Source organism: Artibeus jamaicensis, unplaced genomic scaffold (assembly GCF_021234435.1).
Source record: "Artibeus jamaicensis isolate MK-2021 breed Jamaican fruit bat unplaced genomic scaffold, CSHL_Jam_final contig_1539, whole genome shotgun sequence".
NCBI lineage: Eukaryota > Metazoa > Chordata > Mammalia > Chiroptera > Phyllostomidae > Artibeus > Artibeus jamaicensis.
The window spans coordinates 43,974-58,253 of record NW_026521299.1 but is presented as its reverse complement, the minus strand read 5'-3'; the positions used below and the strand labels follow the sequence as shown (position 1 = coordinate 58,253).

General features: G+C 53.8%; 1 protein-coding gene across 2 annotated transcripts in view; it reads right to left on the bottom strand.

Annotated features, from left to right (window-relative positions):
* The window catches only part of ITPR3 (inositol 1,4,5-trisphosphate receptor type 3), a 67,669-nt gene extending 57,227 nt beyond the window's left edge, over nucleotides 1-10,442 (bottom strand). For both annotated transcript variants that reach the window (XM_053668982.1, XM_053668985.1), the window contains exon 1: nucleotides 10,047-10,442. In XM_053668982.1, coding sequence (XP_053524957.1) covers nucleotides 10,047-10,135 — 89 coding nt within the window. In that variant the 5' untranslated portion in view covers nucleotides 10,136-10,442. The remainder of the gene's footprint in view (nucleotides 1-10,046) is intronic.
* Between the last annotated feature and the right edge of the window lie 3,838 nt (nucleotides 10,443-14,280).

The following is a 14,280-nucleotide window of genomic DNA, read 5'->3' as shown; positions in this document are numbered from 1 at the left end:
CAGAGCCGAGCTCTCCAGGGGGAGGTGGCCCTGTCCCTTCACCATCCCACTGCGGAGCACTGCACTGAAAGTCCTGGGGAAGGGCCTACTCCCACCCTTTGCCAGCCCACTGATCAAACGGTCCCACCTGCCTGCAGAAAGCCCGGTCCAGTCTGGACAATTTCAAGGCTGCACTTGGAGCTCCTGCAGAGATTACCCGGCCCATTCCTACCACAGGTATTGCCCCTCATCTAAAGGTAGGCAGGTGGCACCCCAGCTTCGATCACGTTAGAAAAACTGCTCCTGCAAGTGCGGAACACGTTCTAATTTAGAAGTCATTTTTACATCTAATACCTCATGGCATTCTTACCACCGTCCAGTGTGAGGTTCACAGAGAAGAGGGACCCCAGGCCACATATACAACTCAGGACCCCATCCATTCATCAAAACCTCACTTGGAGCAGATTATGCACTGGGTGTGGTCCCTACACTCAAGAAGCTGTCACCCACCATGCCAGTGCCCTGAAGACAGAAGCCACGTCCCATACACGTGCACTGCCCCCACCCCTTGCAAGACCCTCAGAGGAGGTGGCTGACAACTCTGCTCCAGACAGGCATGGAGGAGGGCACTGTCCCCAGGATGTTCATGGGGCGAGCGGAAAGTAGATGTATGCAGGGACCTGGGTGGCCCCATTCTACCCAGGGTGGACTTTGAGATCCTGGTAAGCACTATGGAAAAGGCAGTGGGGCGGGTCAATGCTAACTGGAAAGATTAGATAAGGAGGAGGAAGGAATAGCTAGGAGTGGGATGAGTGGCCTTATCCCAGGGGCCTCAATCAAAGCCCTACCTGCCAGGGCCCCGACCAAGCAACCACTGGAGAAGGAACCGCAGGCTGGGCAAAGGCCCAAGGGACCCTAGACAGCCCCTCCCCAATCCAGCTCAGAGCCTGAGGCGTGGAGGGGCACCGAGTAGTACAGGTCACACAACAAGCAACGGGCACAGCCAGCTCAAGACCCCAGGTCTCCTGACTGTCAGTCCAGGGCATGGGCCACCACCCCACGGGTCTAGGCAAGAGCCAAGGAAGGCCACTCCCTCTGCAGGCACTAGCAAAATACTGGGATTGGCTGGTGGTGGATGGGGAGCCTTGGGGTCCCCTTCTCAGGATACCCAAAGTCACGCCCATAGGTGGGAGTGGGAAGGAATATTGGGTCAGGAGCCCAGGTTCACTGGCTGCGGTCCCTGGCTCATCAGAGAAAAGAAATTGACTTCTACAGCCCTGCACAAACATCCATTTACTTAACCTCTGCTATCTGCCGAGGATCTGCCCAGTGCCACATGAGGGGCCAGACTGCATGTGCAATTTCAACACAACCATGCCTCAGCCCTTGGAAGAGCTTAAGCCTAGAAAGGACAGAAGCCACCGACTCAGAGAACACCAAGAGTCTTGCCAGTGAGGAACAGAGGTAGCAAAAATGACTAAAGTTGGCCCAATAGAAATAAAGTTTCCCGGCTAGTATGCAAGTCTTCAGGGTGCTGCCTCTGCTTGAGGCCAGATTTCTGACTCTCAGGATTGACTGGGCTCTGGCAAGTCCTGGGGTCTCAACAGGGCTGCTGGGGGCATGGAAACATGTACCTGTTAGGCCAGGGAGAAGAGGGTCAGGGAGCAACAGAGACAAGAGGGAAAGCTGAGACAGAGAAGGGGCACCACCAGGAGCCACCCAGCCAGCAACCCCCACCACACACACACACACACACACACACACACACACACACACACTAGCCTCTGGACCAGGGCCTTTCTTTCTCCTGCTCTCCATAAGCAGGAACTGGACTCAGCCAGTCCCGGTTGACTGGCGTGCCCCGCCCAGCTCCGGACCTCCACAGAGCTCTCTGAGACAGGCAGCAAAGCAGCCCTGACAAACCCAGAATGTGGGACAGGCTACAGCACAACCAACCTGTCTCAGAAACTCGTGGTACCTTGGTGGGGAAAAAAAAAGGCAGGGCCCTGGCCAGGTGGCTCACATACACCAAAAGGTTGCAGGTTCAATCCTGGTCAGGGCACGTACCTAGGTTACAGGGTTCCATTGGTCAGCATGTTCAGATAGCAACTGATCAACTTCTTTTCTCTAACATCAGTGTTTCTCTCTCTCCCTTCCTCTCTCTCCCAAGTCAATAAACGTGTCCCCAGGTGACGATTTAAAAAAAAAAAGAGGTGGGGTCAGCACACTGTTTTAGATTAAAGGAGATTTAAGAGGCATAAGAGTTAAATGTAACAAGTAAACCTCAACCAGACCCAGAATTAAAGGAACCAGTGGCCAAAGACAGAGGACGAGGGGGCACATGGACTGCACACGGGGGCACATCTGACCACGGACTGCACACGGGGTGCTGTTAGGGAGTCATAGGTTGCTGGGATAACGGTATTATGGATATAGGAACGAACAATAGTAAAAGAAAGAAGAAGTGGGTCCTGGCTGGTGTGGCTCAGTGGATTGAGCACCAGCCTCAGAACCAAAGGCTCACTGGTTCGATTCCCAGTCAGGGGACATGTCTGGGTTGGGAGCCAGGTCCCCAGTAGGGGGCGTGTGAGAGGCAACCACACAATGATGTTTCTCTCCCTCTCTTTCTCCTTCCCTTCCAGTCTCTAAAAGTAAATAAATAAAATCTTTAAAAAAAAAGAAGTGGGATTATATCCTCATTTCTTAGAGATGTACAGTGAAGTATTTAGGGGTGAAAACATGAAATGTGTATAATTTACCATAAAATACTTCAGCAAAAAAGAGACACAGCAAACATGCCAAATTATAGACATTTTTTTTTAGTCTAAGATGTGGGTATATGGGTGTTCTAAGTTGTCCTTTCTAACCTTGGGCTCAGAGAATAGTTCAGTGGACTGAGCACCGGCCTGAAAACCAGTTCAACTGCCCGGCAGGGTACATGCCTGGGTTGCGGGCTGGGTCTCACAGCCGAGGGGCAACTGAGGCAACTAACCCATGTTTCTCTCCCTCTTTCTCCTTCCCTTCCCCTCTCTCTAAAAATAAATTAAAATCTTTTAAAAAAAAAGATTGTTCTCTCTTCTTTTCCTGAATTATGAGGAGCCAAAGTGACAGCGAGGGCCCAAGCCACCAACTATAAAAGCTCTGTGAATCCTGCCCATTGCCATCAGCGGCAGCCTTCGTAAGCGACCCAGACTTAACTCTCCTTCCGGTGACCTACAGCACCCATTTGTGGGCCGGCCTCCTGGAGGAGGAGGCTCTACCGCAGGCTGGAGCGAGGGGGCGATGGCTGGCTGGCTGGCAGTGATTTGCAAACCAAAGGTGCACAGGTGTCACCCAGAGCACCTGCAGCTGCCCCAGGCTGAGATATGTGATCCCTGCCTCTCCCGGCTCTGCCCACCTTCCAGCCAAAAAAATACCTTACACACCTTCACAGCCCACTGTAATCATTCTACTCCCCCACTTAATCCCCTGCAAGGAGTTGCTGTAGCCTGTCTGCCCAAGAGGACACTGCATCCTCACCCAGCCCAGCCCACACCCTGGACTCACTGCAGTGCCAAGGCCCAGCCTCGTTTCTGCACCACGGTCCCGGGTGTAAAAGGCCGTTAGCCTTCACTCCAAAGATGCCTGCTGTGTGACCCTGCTCATTTAGGGTGCCCCTCATCCCATTTAGGACACCCCTCACTAAGCCAGGGGTCCTCACTGCAGGTAAATGCTGGGTACCGTTGCCACTCCTGGCACGGCCAGTGTGACACCCTCAGGATGTCAGGGCTCAGGGCTCACATGTGATGAGCTTCCTGGAGATTTGGGCTCGGCTCTCCTGCCCATTCCACCAGACCTTCTTCCCGTCTTCCTCACAACCCGGCTTCCTGGGAGGAGCCCCCAGCTCTGCATGGGATGAAGTAGGGAGAGCGGGCCTGGGGATGGACCCCAGGGACCCCAGACGTGGGCTCGGGGGTCATGGAAACCCAGAAACCTCCCCCTAAGCTGAGAGCACAACACTGGTGGGGCCCCACCCTAAAATTCAGCACCTCGTCCCACCCCCAGTCCCAGGCGCTGGCCCACCCACCACACAGCCCAGCTGGGCTGAGCCAGGAGGATATGTGGGCTCAGGAATTTAGAGCAGGGCAGCGTGAGCAAGAGGCTTACAGCAGCGTTGCTTAGGCCCACAAGGAGTTGTACAAGGCCTAGGTCCCTAAAGCCCTGTGGTGGAAACGGGACCGATTCTGTCCCGCAAGGCCCTTCCCCATTACGGCCACCACACCCAACCTCCAGGGCAGAGGCTGGTCTTACTCTCCACACCCCCAGTACAAGATTCTCAAACTTGTGACATGAAGAGAGCCACACCCCGTGGGCACAGGGCCCCCATTTCCACACCTCTGCCACCAGAGAGAGTCTCTGAGAAAAGACATGTGCCTTCCCTTTGGTCTCAGAATTCCATTTCTAGGAATTCATCCTGAGAGAACAACTGGGCAAGTGTTCCAGCATGTTCAGACTGAGATGTTCAGTGCTGATTGACTGTAATGGCAAAAACTGAGAAACAACCTGATTTGGGCACTCGAGAGGGGAAATTTTAGTTTAAGTTAATAGTTAAGAAACCTAGTAGTTAAAGCATGTGAAAAGCTGTTGTCTCAGGAACTGCAGAGACGGCCTACCCTGACTCCAGGAGACCACAGGGAACTGACCTTCGTGCTCCAGAAGTAACCATAGGGATCAAGGTGGTACCTAGGCAGCCCACCGCCCAGGACACAGATAAAGAAAACCACCGGTCAGCGGATGAAGGGCTGTTAGGGAAACTGCCTGGCTGCAGCTTTCAGCCTCTTTCCCGAGTCCCAAGTCCCTCACCTATATGTTTTTCCCTTGAATTCCAAACCCCTTTCCTACACTTTTCTTCTCCTTATAAAAAGGGTTGGTTTGACGTGGAATTTAAGATGGTCCGTTAGGGTACAAACCCGCCGTCTTCTCAGATCGCCAGCCATCTGAATACAGTGCCCCCTGAAAAGCCTGAACCCCTGGGTCCGGTGGCAACAGGCCAGCTTTCTGGTTTCCGACCTGAATGCGCGACACTAGAGCTACTTAAATCAACGCAGGTTCATCATACCACGGGACGCCGGGCAGCCCTAACGATGGTGTGCTGGCACGGGAAATACACCTCAGCGTGTCCCCGAAAAGACAGGGTATGAAGACCTGTGTGTAGTTTCATATCCTTTTGTAACTGTTTATCTGTGTAGGTGAAAAGGCTGGGTCCACATACAGAATGTGAATATCAGACACAATGGTATTACAGATCATTTTTGAGTGTTTCATGTTTACTCCATGGAGCATATATTGCATTTTAATCGGAAAAAAATAGGTATTTTCAAAAAAACTGGTTGCATGGATTGGCCCAGCTGAGGCCAAGCCTCTGCCTTAGGACAGGGTAAATCATCTCATTCCACTGAAATCGCCATTACGTGAAAGCCAAGGACAGGTCTGGCATCTGCCCCGTAGGAATGTGGTCTGCTTAGGAGGGCGGGCCCCCTTCTGGAATTATGTGGTCTCAGAGACAGAAGGTTCAAAAGGCGCTTAAGGACCATCTCCCCACTGTGCAGACTGGAACAGGGTGGAACTCTGGCACAGTTACTACTGATTCCCTGGTGACTAGAACAGTGGCCCAACACATAGTAGGTGCTCAATAAATGTCTGTTGAATGACTTAATGAAGTCTGATGAAGGCTAAGAGATGGACTCTTTGGACCAAGAGGCAGGCAGACCCAACACGTAGACTTCCTCACAGCCTGTAGCCTACGGGGGCCTCAGGTTAGGAATCCCAGCCCCTTGTAGGCATTAAAACCACTGAGGAGACTTCAAACCATCCAACCCTCAGACCCCAGCCTTAGAAGTGGCGATACAGTTGGTGTGAAATGGGACTTGGGAGCTAGAATTTTTTGAAATACCCCCAGGGGATTCTCAGGTGCAAACAAAGCAACACAGACAACATCCAGGCTGAAGGACACACACTTTGAGAAATTACCAAAATCACCCAGAGTTAGTGAAAAAGCAGGAGAGCTATGCCCCTGGGCTCCAGGCTCAAGGGTCCCAACCCTGCTGACCTGGGGCTTCCTCCACGTTTGCTGAGGTTTTCTCACACTGAGTCAGTTCCACCCTGAAATGACTATGAATGAGGGTGTTCACGCTGACCTGTCCTCTGCAGCCCTGCTCAGCTCCTGTAGACTCATGCCCATGGCTTTTACGCAGTCAGCCCATCTCACAGTTAGTCTTCCTCTTTTCCAGGTGCCTTCCACTTTCCCCAGCATCACTGTCTTTTACAAAGAACCCTGCCTCCTCCATGTTTTCTGGGTCCTGACCTCCAGTGCCAACCCTCCTGGGGAAGTGGATCAGGCTACAAGGCAGACACAGAGCCCCAAGTGGGGACACTTATGACCCTGCTCCCTGTGATCATCTGGCCCTGGTGACATAGGTCCAGGAGCTCTGAGAGCCTCCAAACTGTGCTCCAGCACCCAGGTGTGGGTACGCAGACGCACTGTAACAGGTGTTGGGAGCTCAGCCTCAAGAACAAGTTCACCTGCACTCCCCTGTGGTCTGGGGGCCATGCCTCGGAGCAATCAAATGAGGTCTTCAAGGCCTTCAAATGTTAAGACTCCTAGGGGCCCATACTGCATACTCAGGGCCGGTTCCCCGCAGCCACTGTCTGGAAGCCACATTAAATCCTTCACCTTTCACTAGCCCTACTCAGCCTCTCCAGCCCTGGTGTCTGCTGCCACACCAGGGGTGAGGAGTGAGACAGTGGCCCTGGCCATGCTATCCTGCCCAGAACAGGCATGGGCCTGCTTTCCCTCCCCAGCCAAGGCCTTGACAGAGTATCCACTCCCCAGGGCCCCCCCCCCCCATGCTCCCTCCTGAGAGTTAATGTACAATTTTCATTGGAAGCTCTCATTATCCAAGCAGATCTAACTGGCTTCCTCCACTTGACTTTGCAGAGCCCGGCTGAAATCTGAAGGCTGCCTCCTCTAACACTTCCCCCCTTCTTATCTGCCAGCTGAGCCAGCCTCTCTGCCCTCCAAGGCCACCCCCATCTCCAAAAAATTCATTTCATCTAGCCCTTAGTGGGGACCTCTTGGACATCAGCAGTGGGCTGGCCTGGGAACTCAGTCAAATCGGCCTCCAGCGTTCACAGACGTGGGCACCCACAGCCAGAGTGGAGGCTGAGGGGGTCAGAGCTGAGGACAGGGGCAGAAAGATCCTGGTGAGGGTGGAGCCGTCTTCACTTTAGTATGTGTCTCATGCTTGAAGGCACCAAATCTCCTGGTGACCAGCATGCAGATTCTGATTTAGCAGGATAGGCAGAGGTCTGAGACTCTGTTTTTCTAACAAGCTTCTAGGTGATGCCGATGCAGCTTGACCAAGGAGTAGACTTTGAGTAGCAATGACTTACAGTGCTTAGCGACGTTCTTTCATTGACTCTGAGTTCCAAGAACATGAGACACACAGCTCCCTCATCAGACCCAGCGCCCGGCGCCCAGAACAGTGCCTGTGGTCATGCCGAATGGACAAACGGTGTAATTTATCAGTTAATGCTGGCAAAGTGCCCAGCATTAGGTGACCAGACAAAGAAACTGCCAACTAATTGCAAAATAAAACAATTAATACCAGAGAGGAGTTTGTACAAAGCACAGAGGAAAGGGGGATAATTCTGCTGGTTTGGGGAAGAGGGAATGAACCTCTCAAAAGAGGCCACTTTGCACTAGATCTTAGAGGGTGGGTCAGGTTTACCCAGGTGGAGACTTGCTGAAGGTGGGGCCACACAGGAGCAAATGTAAAGAGACCATGGGGTAGGTTCCAGGTCCTGGAAGCAGTGTGGTACACCTCTGGGAAGGTCTGAGGGGTAGGTGAATAAAGCCGGAAAACCAAGCTGGTGCTAGCGTATGCTGGTGTCGGAATGCCAGGCTGGGAGGGTGGGCGTCCATTCGTAGAAAGTTGGGAGCTATGGGAGGCGTTTGCAGAGGGCACCTGCACCCTGGAGTACAGGGGCACGTGCAAGTCACCAGGCCCTGCCCAGACTCAAAGTGGACTGGAGAAAGCAGCTTCCCAGGCGGGAAGGACCAAGGCAAGAGGGAACTGTCAGGAAGCAACGGAGAATCCCTTGTGAGGGGAAGAAACCTGCAGGGAGGGCAGAAGATGATTCTGCTAGATCTCACAGGTACTTAAAAACACCCACTGTATGCCTTGGCCGGGTGGCTCCATTGGTTGGAACGCCATCCCATACACCGAAAGGTTGTGGGTTTGATTCCCAGTCAGAACATATATACCTAGGTTTCTGGTTTGATGCCTGTCAGGACATGTATGGGAGGCAACCGAGTGATGTTTCTCTCTCAGATCTCTCTCTCTCCCCACCCCCTTCCTCTTTCCCTCTCTCTCTAAAACTGATGGACATATCCTTAAGTGAGGATTAAAAACAAAAACAAAAAACAAAGTCACCCACTGGGTGCTCAGCCCTGAGCCAAGCCCAAAGCAAAAGAGAAGATGGAAGATGGGCACTTCCCCAAAGCCTCCAGTGCTGTTTAGATACTAGAACGAGGGCTTCCACCATCTGCCCCATGCCCCCCACAGCCCTCACCCCTTCTCTTAGCATTAGCAGGGGTGTTTACTGTGTGCCTACCAAGGGGTAGGCCTTGGCCTCAATCAGCCGCCCTGACCTGAGGGGCAGCCTGGTCATTGCAGGGGGCTGGGTGGTACAGGCACAGGTGTGCCTCCATCCTCATCCTCAGGGGAACTGAGCAGAAGTCAGATCTAGTGGGGGAGGGGACCAAGAGAGTCCTGCAGTGTGCTGAGATAAGGAGAGCAGGATCTGCTGGAACTCCTAGTCAGTTCCCTGCCAGCAGAGCCAGCCCTCCAACCCCACAGTCCTGTTTGACTCCCTTTGCTACCAGACTAAAGCTAAACTCCCAACAACCCTGGGAGACACCAAGGGAGCCAGGTGACTCCCACCCCCTAGCTCAGGGTGAACAAGGCCAGGCCCAGAGCCAGCTGCGCTGCGGTGCTATGGATGTCCTCCAAAGCCCCCAGAGGGGAGGCACCTGGTGGCTGGCTGGTGTCCAGAGAAGCAGGGTTAGCAAAGGAGAGTGGGTCTGTCCGAAAGGGGAGCTGGGGGTGGTGGGGAGCATAAGACAACACGGGTCCCTTGACTGAAAATGGGACAAAGGTAGCAGACCCGACCTGTGGGAGGAGAGCAGAAGAATACACTCCTCCACGCCCCCCGCCCCCGCCCCACTCCAGACTCACCCAACTGCTCTCTGAAGTGACCCACCCATTCCCTCGGCCCAATTCCTCTCCCTCCCTTGGCCTGCTTTAGGCCTGACCCTCCCTGGGGGAGCTTGAATTGATGTCTTGCTTGTCCATCCCAGACCCTGGGGGGTGGCGGCCAGGATTAATTAATATTTGTAAAGTGCTCCAGAGATCCTGGGACCAGGGACCCAGGGGCGCCAGATGAGCTTCGCAGGAAATTGATAGGGAGAGGCGGAGAGAAGGTGGGCGGCCGCCTCGGACGCCTGGAAGGGGAGGGCTGAGAAGACACTCCTACTGAAGGGGGCAGGGCAGGAGAGAGCTGTGAGAAAAAGGTGCGACTTCTCAAAGGTGCAACAGGTCTCGAAGTAGAGGATTACGGGCTCCAGGCAGAGCCCACCCACCCCCCACAGCCCCGCCCTACACCCGAGGCCTGTCACGTCCAGCCCGGATGCCTTTCCCCAGCTCAGGCCCCAGGCCCCTGCCAGCCCCCGCCCCCGGACCACCTGCAGAGGAAGTTTCTCCGCCCCGTCAGAGGAGCTGCGAGCGCTCGAAGGTGGAGGCTTCTCGGAGGAAGGCGTCTCCTGCCAACTCCGGCAGGGCACCGACTCCTACCTGGGCAAACATTTAACTTCCTTTCTCTAAAAGCAGGAGGCGAGTCGTTCCCCTGCTCCCTGAAGCTGGGGACGTCCGGGTGGTTTGTCGGAGGCCGGAGGCAGGACGCAGGACGCAGGCAGCTGGCACCAGGGCCAGCCGCGCCACCCCCCGTCCGTGCCCCCTCGAACTCACCCCAAAGTGCTGATGAAGCCATTGACAGAGCCCTCGGCGTACAGAGAGACGATGTCTCCTATGTGGAGAAAGCTGGACATCTCGCTCATGGTCGCGGCCCTCGGGGTAGCCGAAGCGCTGGGGGCGCCCGGGGGCGCGAGGCCAGGCTCTGCGTGGAGGACAGAGATGACCAGCGGGGTGGGGAGCCGCGCGTCCCCACCTAGGAGCAGGGAGCTCCGCGGAGCCGGGGCGGGCTAGGAGCCGCCGGAGCGGAAGGCGGCGCGGGATGGCGGGGAGCCGGCGGAGGCGTCCGGGTGAGGAGGCGCCGGGTCTCGGCGCGCCCGCCTGCCCGCCGACCCGGCCCGCGCGTACCTGCGGCGCGGAAGGAGCAGGAAGTCTGGGGCCGCCACACACACACATGCAAATCCCGCCCGGGAGGCGGGGAGGCCACACCCCGGACCCCCCCCCCACCGCGGCCCGCCCCTGACACCCACGTGCGCCGGCCGGCCTCCCGCGCCCTACACCCCGCGCATCGGCGAAACTCCGAGGCGTGTTGGCTTCCAGCAGCGTCTCTGGGATGGGTCTTCAGCTCCAGAAAGTCCCCGAACAGACTCGCGGAACCGCCACCTCTCGGGGCCCAGCCTTTGCCGGGGCGGTCCGCCCTCTGGGTTCCCTGGACCATCTGCTTTTCCGTCCTCAGGTCACTGGAGCCAATATGGGCGCCCGGGGAAAGGGCAGCCAGCCGACCCGTGAGCCGCCCGCGGAGGACCCGGGAGAGCGCCCTGGCTGCGGCTGCCCCTCGGCCGCCTCGCCGTCTTTGCACCCAGCAGAGTGCCGCCTCGCACCCAGAGGCGCTCGCACTCCTTCACAGCGCAAATCGAGATTCATTTTTCTCAACGTGAACAGCCTTTTCATTGCACAATAGAAAGTGCTCGGGCTTGGAGGGGAAATGAAGCAATGGGGTGGGTTTTGTTTTTTCTCTCCACATTCCTGTGTACAAAGAGATCCAACTTCCGAATCAGTTCAGCCGCTCCCTCCCGAGAAGTTGGCTCCAAAACTCTTGGCTCTTTCCGTCTTTAAAAAGGAGGAGGCGGGGGAGAAAGCTACCTTCGCTAGTTAATAGCGCACCACGCCAACAATGACAAGGCCAGTTGCCGGCCTCTGGAAGTGACCCGCTGCGCTGTCGTCGCCAAACTCTCGCTCTTGAAGTCCTGCCTTCAGACTCACGAACCCAGCTCGCCTACTTTCTGATCAGTTCCCGGGTGCTTGGGTGTTTGCTTCCTAGTACATTTATCTGAGGCCGTGGCAGAGGGTGCCCCCTGCCACCGGCATCCCATCACACTTCCTTCTGAACCACCTCCTCCTCACCGGACTTCCTGGGGAGGGGGAGGCTGGTCCCTGGGAGAAAGGGAGGAGGGGACTGGAAAACTGAAGGAAGAAGAGAGACCGGGGGCGCTGAGGCACCTAAGAGCAGGGAGAAGGCTGCTGACTCAGGGGGAGGGAGAGAAGTGTCCCTGGGTGTGTGGGCAGAAAGGACACCTCCAGGGTTGCTAGTTCGGTGTCTCACAGCTTTTCTCCAGGACCCGCAGTTACAAAGAATTTAACATCACACCGGTCCATACCTTCATCTGTGTATAAGCAAAACAATAGTTTCTCAAAACAATAGTTACCCTTATGACCAGTGATACACTCTGATATTTTGTTCTAGTTCAGTGTTTTTTGTTTTTTAACAGCGATTGTGACCCACTAAATTGCTTCTTCAAATGTACCAAATGGGTTGCAAACTGCAGTTTGGAAAACCCCACTTTGCCAGAAAGAAATGACCAAAGCCCCCAGAAGGAGCACCAACCTCAAGGTCACACAACAGCGAGTTCAACTGGAACCTGAAGACCAGTCCCTGAGGCCTAGCCTTCTGTGTATTCTCCTCCCCACCACCTGGCACTGCACTAAACTGCAGCTGTCTACTCTTGGAGCCCTCTGGGAAGGGCCAGCCCCTGGAACAAGCTCACTAGCTTCCAGAAGTCAGGCCTCCACTGACTTCCCTGCAATGAAAACATATGCATTCATCCCATAAGCATGTACTGGTGCCAGGCCTCTGCTGGGCACCGGGCTCCGATCAAGCTGCCAGCCCCAGCCGGATTCTCCTTTCCTGTTCCCCAGGCAGTGAAAATGAAGAGGGGCATCTGGCAACACTCTCTCCAATGACTGCACTCGGGACACATGCCTTTCTTGCTCCAGCCACATCCAGAAATCATGCCCTTCCTCTCCCAGTTCTTAAAAGATGGTTCTAGAACCCAGCAAGGTCTCTTAGCCAGGAAGAGGTCAGGACTATCTCACCCAAAGACATTCATGCCCTGACTGGTGTGGCTCAGTGGTTTGGGCGTCAACCCACAAAGCGAAACTTCACTGGTTCTATTCCCGGTCAGAGCACATACCTGGGTTGCAGGCCAGGCCCCCAGTTGAGGGTGTGCAAGAGGCAACACATTGATGTTTCTCTTCCTTTCCTCCCTTTTTTCCCCTCTCTCTAAAAATAAGTAAATAAAATCTTTTTTTTTTTAAGCACATGGAACCACTTGTCCCTCCACCCTTCCCTGGGAGCACTCTGAGCCTCTGTCCCTCCACCAACCAAGACTCAGAGCAGGGAGCACAATTCCCACCTGACTGAGGAGTCCCCATCAGGACATCAGCGCCCATCTCCCACCGCCACGCTGCTTCTAGGTATCTTTCTGAAAAATGACGTTCATGTTTCGTGCCAAAAGGAGCCACCCCTCGTTCACCTGCTTCTGCCAAATTGACCTCACTGTAAGCTCATTTATAGACAGGGTCCCGCAGAAGTAAGGCCTGCTTGAGTGTGGTTGGTAGGGTAATAATATGAGTGTAATAATTTATAGTTTTAATTTGAACATTTTGCCTAAAATGTCACACGGTGTACTTGAGTGTGATACAGTTATGTTACAGAATTACATGCTTATGATTTTGTTATAAAAGATTTTGTAATAAAAAAGGGGCTTTATTTGTGCCAGACCCTGTATCTGGGTTCTAAGTTAGATTTTGCTTAATGAAGGGTTTGGTGGATTAGAAAAAATATTTGAGACAGATGATGCAGCTCCAGTGAGTTCACTTCCTGCTCCCTTGCTTGAAATCCTCCTGTATCTCTTCATCACCCACAGAATAAAGTCTACATGCCTTACTTAGCTCAGCACTCCAGGCCCCATCGGTCCCCACCCTCCCCACTCCTGCACCCTCGGCAGATATGAAGGTTGCTGCTCAAGGAGGAACCATGCTTGTTAACCTAAAAATAAAAGGCCTTTCAAAGTGAGAGGCAACAAGCCTTGATTTGAGATCAGTAAGAGTAGCTATTCGAGATGCACAGGTTCATGCAGAAGACCAAATAATGTTCCGATTAGGAGACAAGGATAATGGTATTTATGAGAAGTGAAGGGAACAATTACGTCCATAGAAGGAAGGCATTTCTATTGGTTCAGATAAGATAACATGGTGATATTAATTCTAAACAATGTTTTTAAGTTTCAGTCCAGAAGTCATATCTGCTTTCTTTTTAAATTTGCAAAACTGTTCTTTGAGGAAACCAGGGTGTTTAGGCCCAGGCTATAAGTTATTTTGCCTTGTTTTTGTTTTGTTTTGTTTTGTTTTAAGATTTTATTTGTTTATTTTTAGAGAGTGGGGAAGGGAGGGTGAAAGAAAGGGAAAGAAACATCAACGTGTGGTTGCCTCTCACACCCCCCCCCACTGGGGATGCGGCCTGTAACCCAGACATGTGCCCGGACTGGGAATCAACCTGGCAACCCTTTTGTTCACAGGCTGGTACTCAATCCGCTAAGCCACACCAGCCAGCGCTATTTTACCTTGTTTTAACACACAAAGTTTTGAGACATAATCCAGGTAAGGCAGTTCCTCTGGCATGGCAGCTCAAGCTCCATTTTAAGGTGGCTCCATTGATACTACTGTTTTCCCTGTCAATAGCTCAAGAGCACAGGCTCTGGCTCCCACAGGTCTGGGTTTGAGTCCCAGACCTGCCACTTTCCAGCAACACTTCTCAGCTTGCTTTCTCGTATGTTAAACAGAGAGAGTATGGTACCAACATGTAGGGGACATGGACAAAGTCATCAGCACAGCATCCCCGGCAAAGAAGGTCTGGGTGCATTCATTCTCATTTCCCCAACACCTCTTCCACTCCTGCCCTGTCCCTGTCCCTGGCCTGATGTGGAGGCAGGAGATAGAATAGAAATGAGGA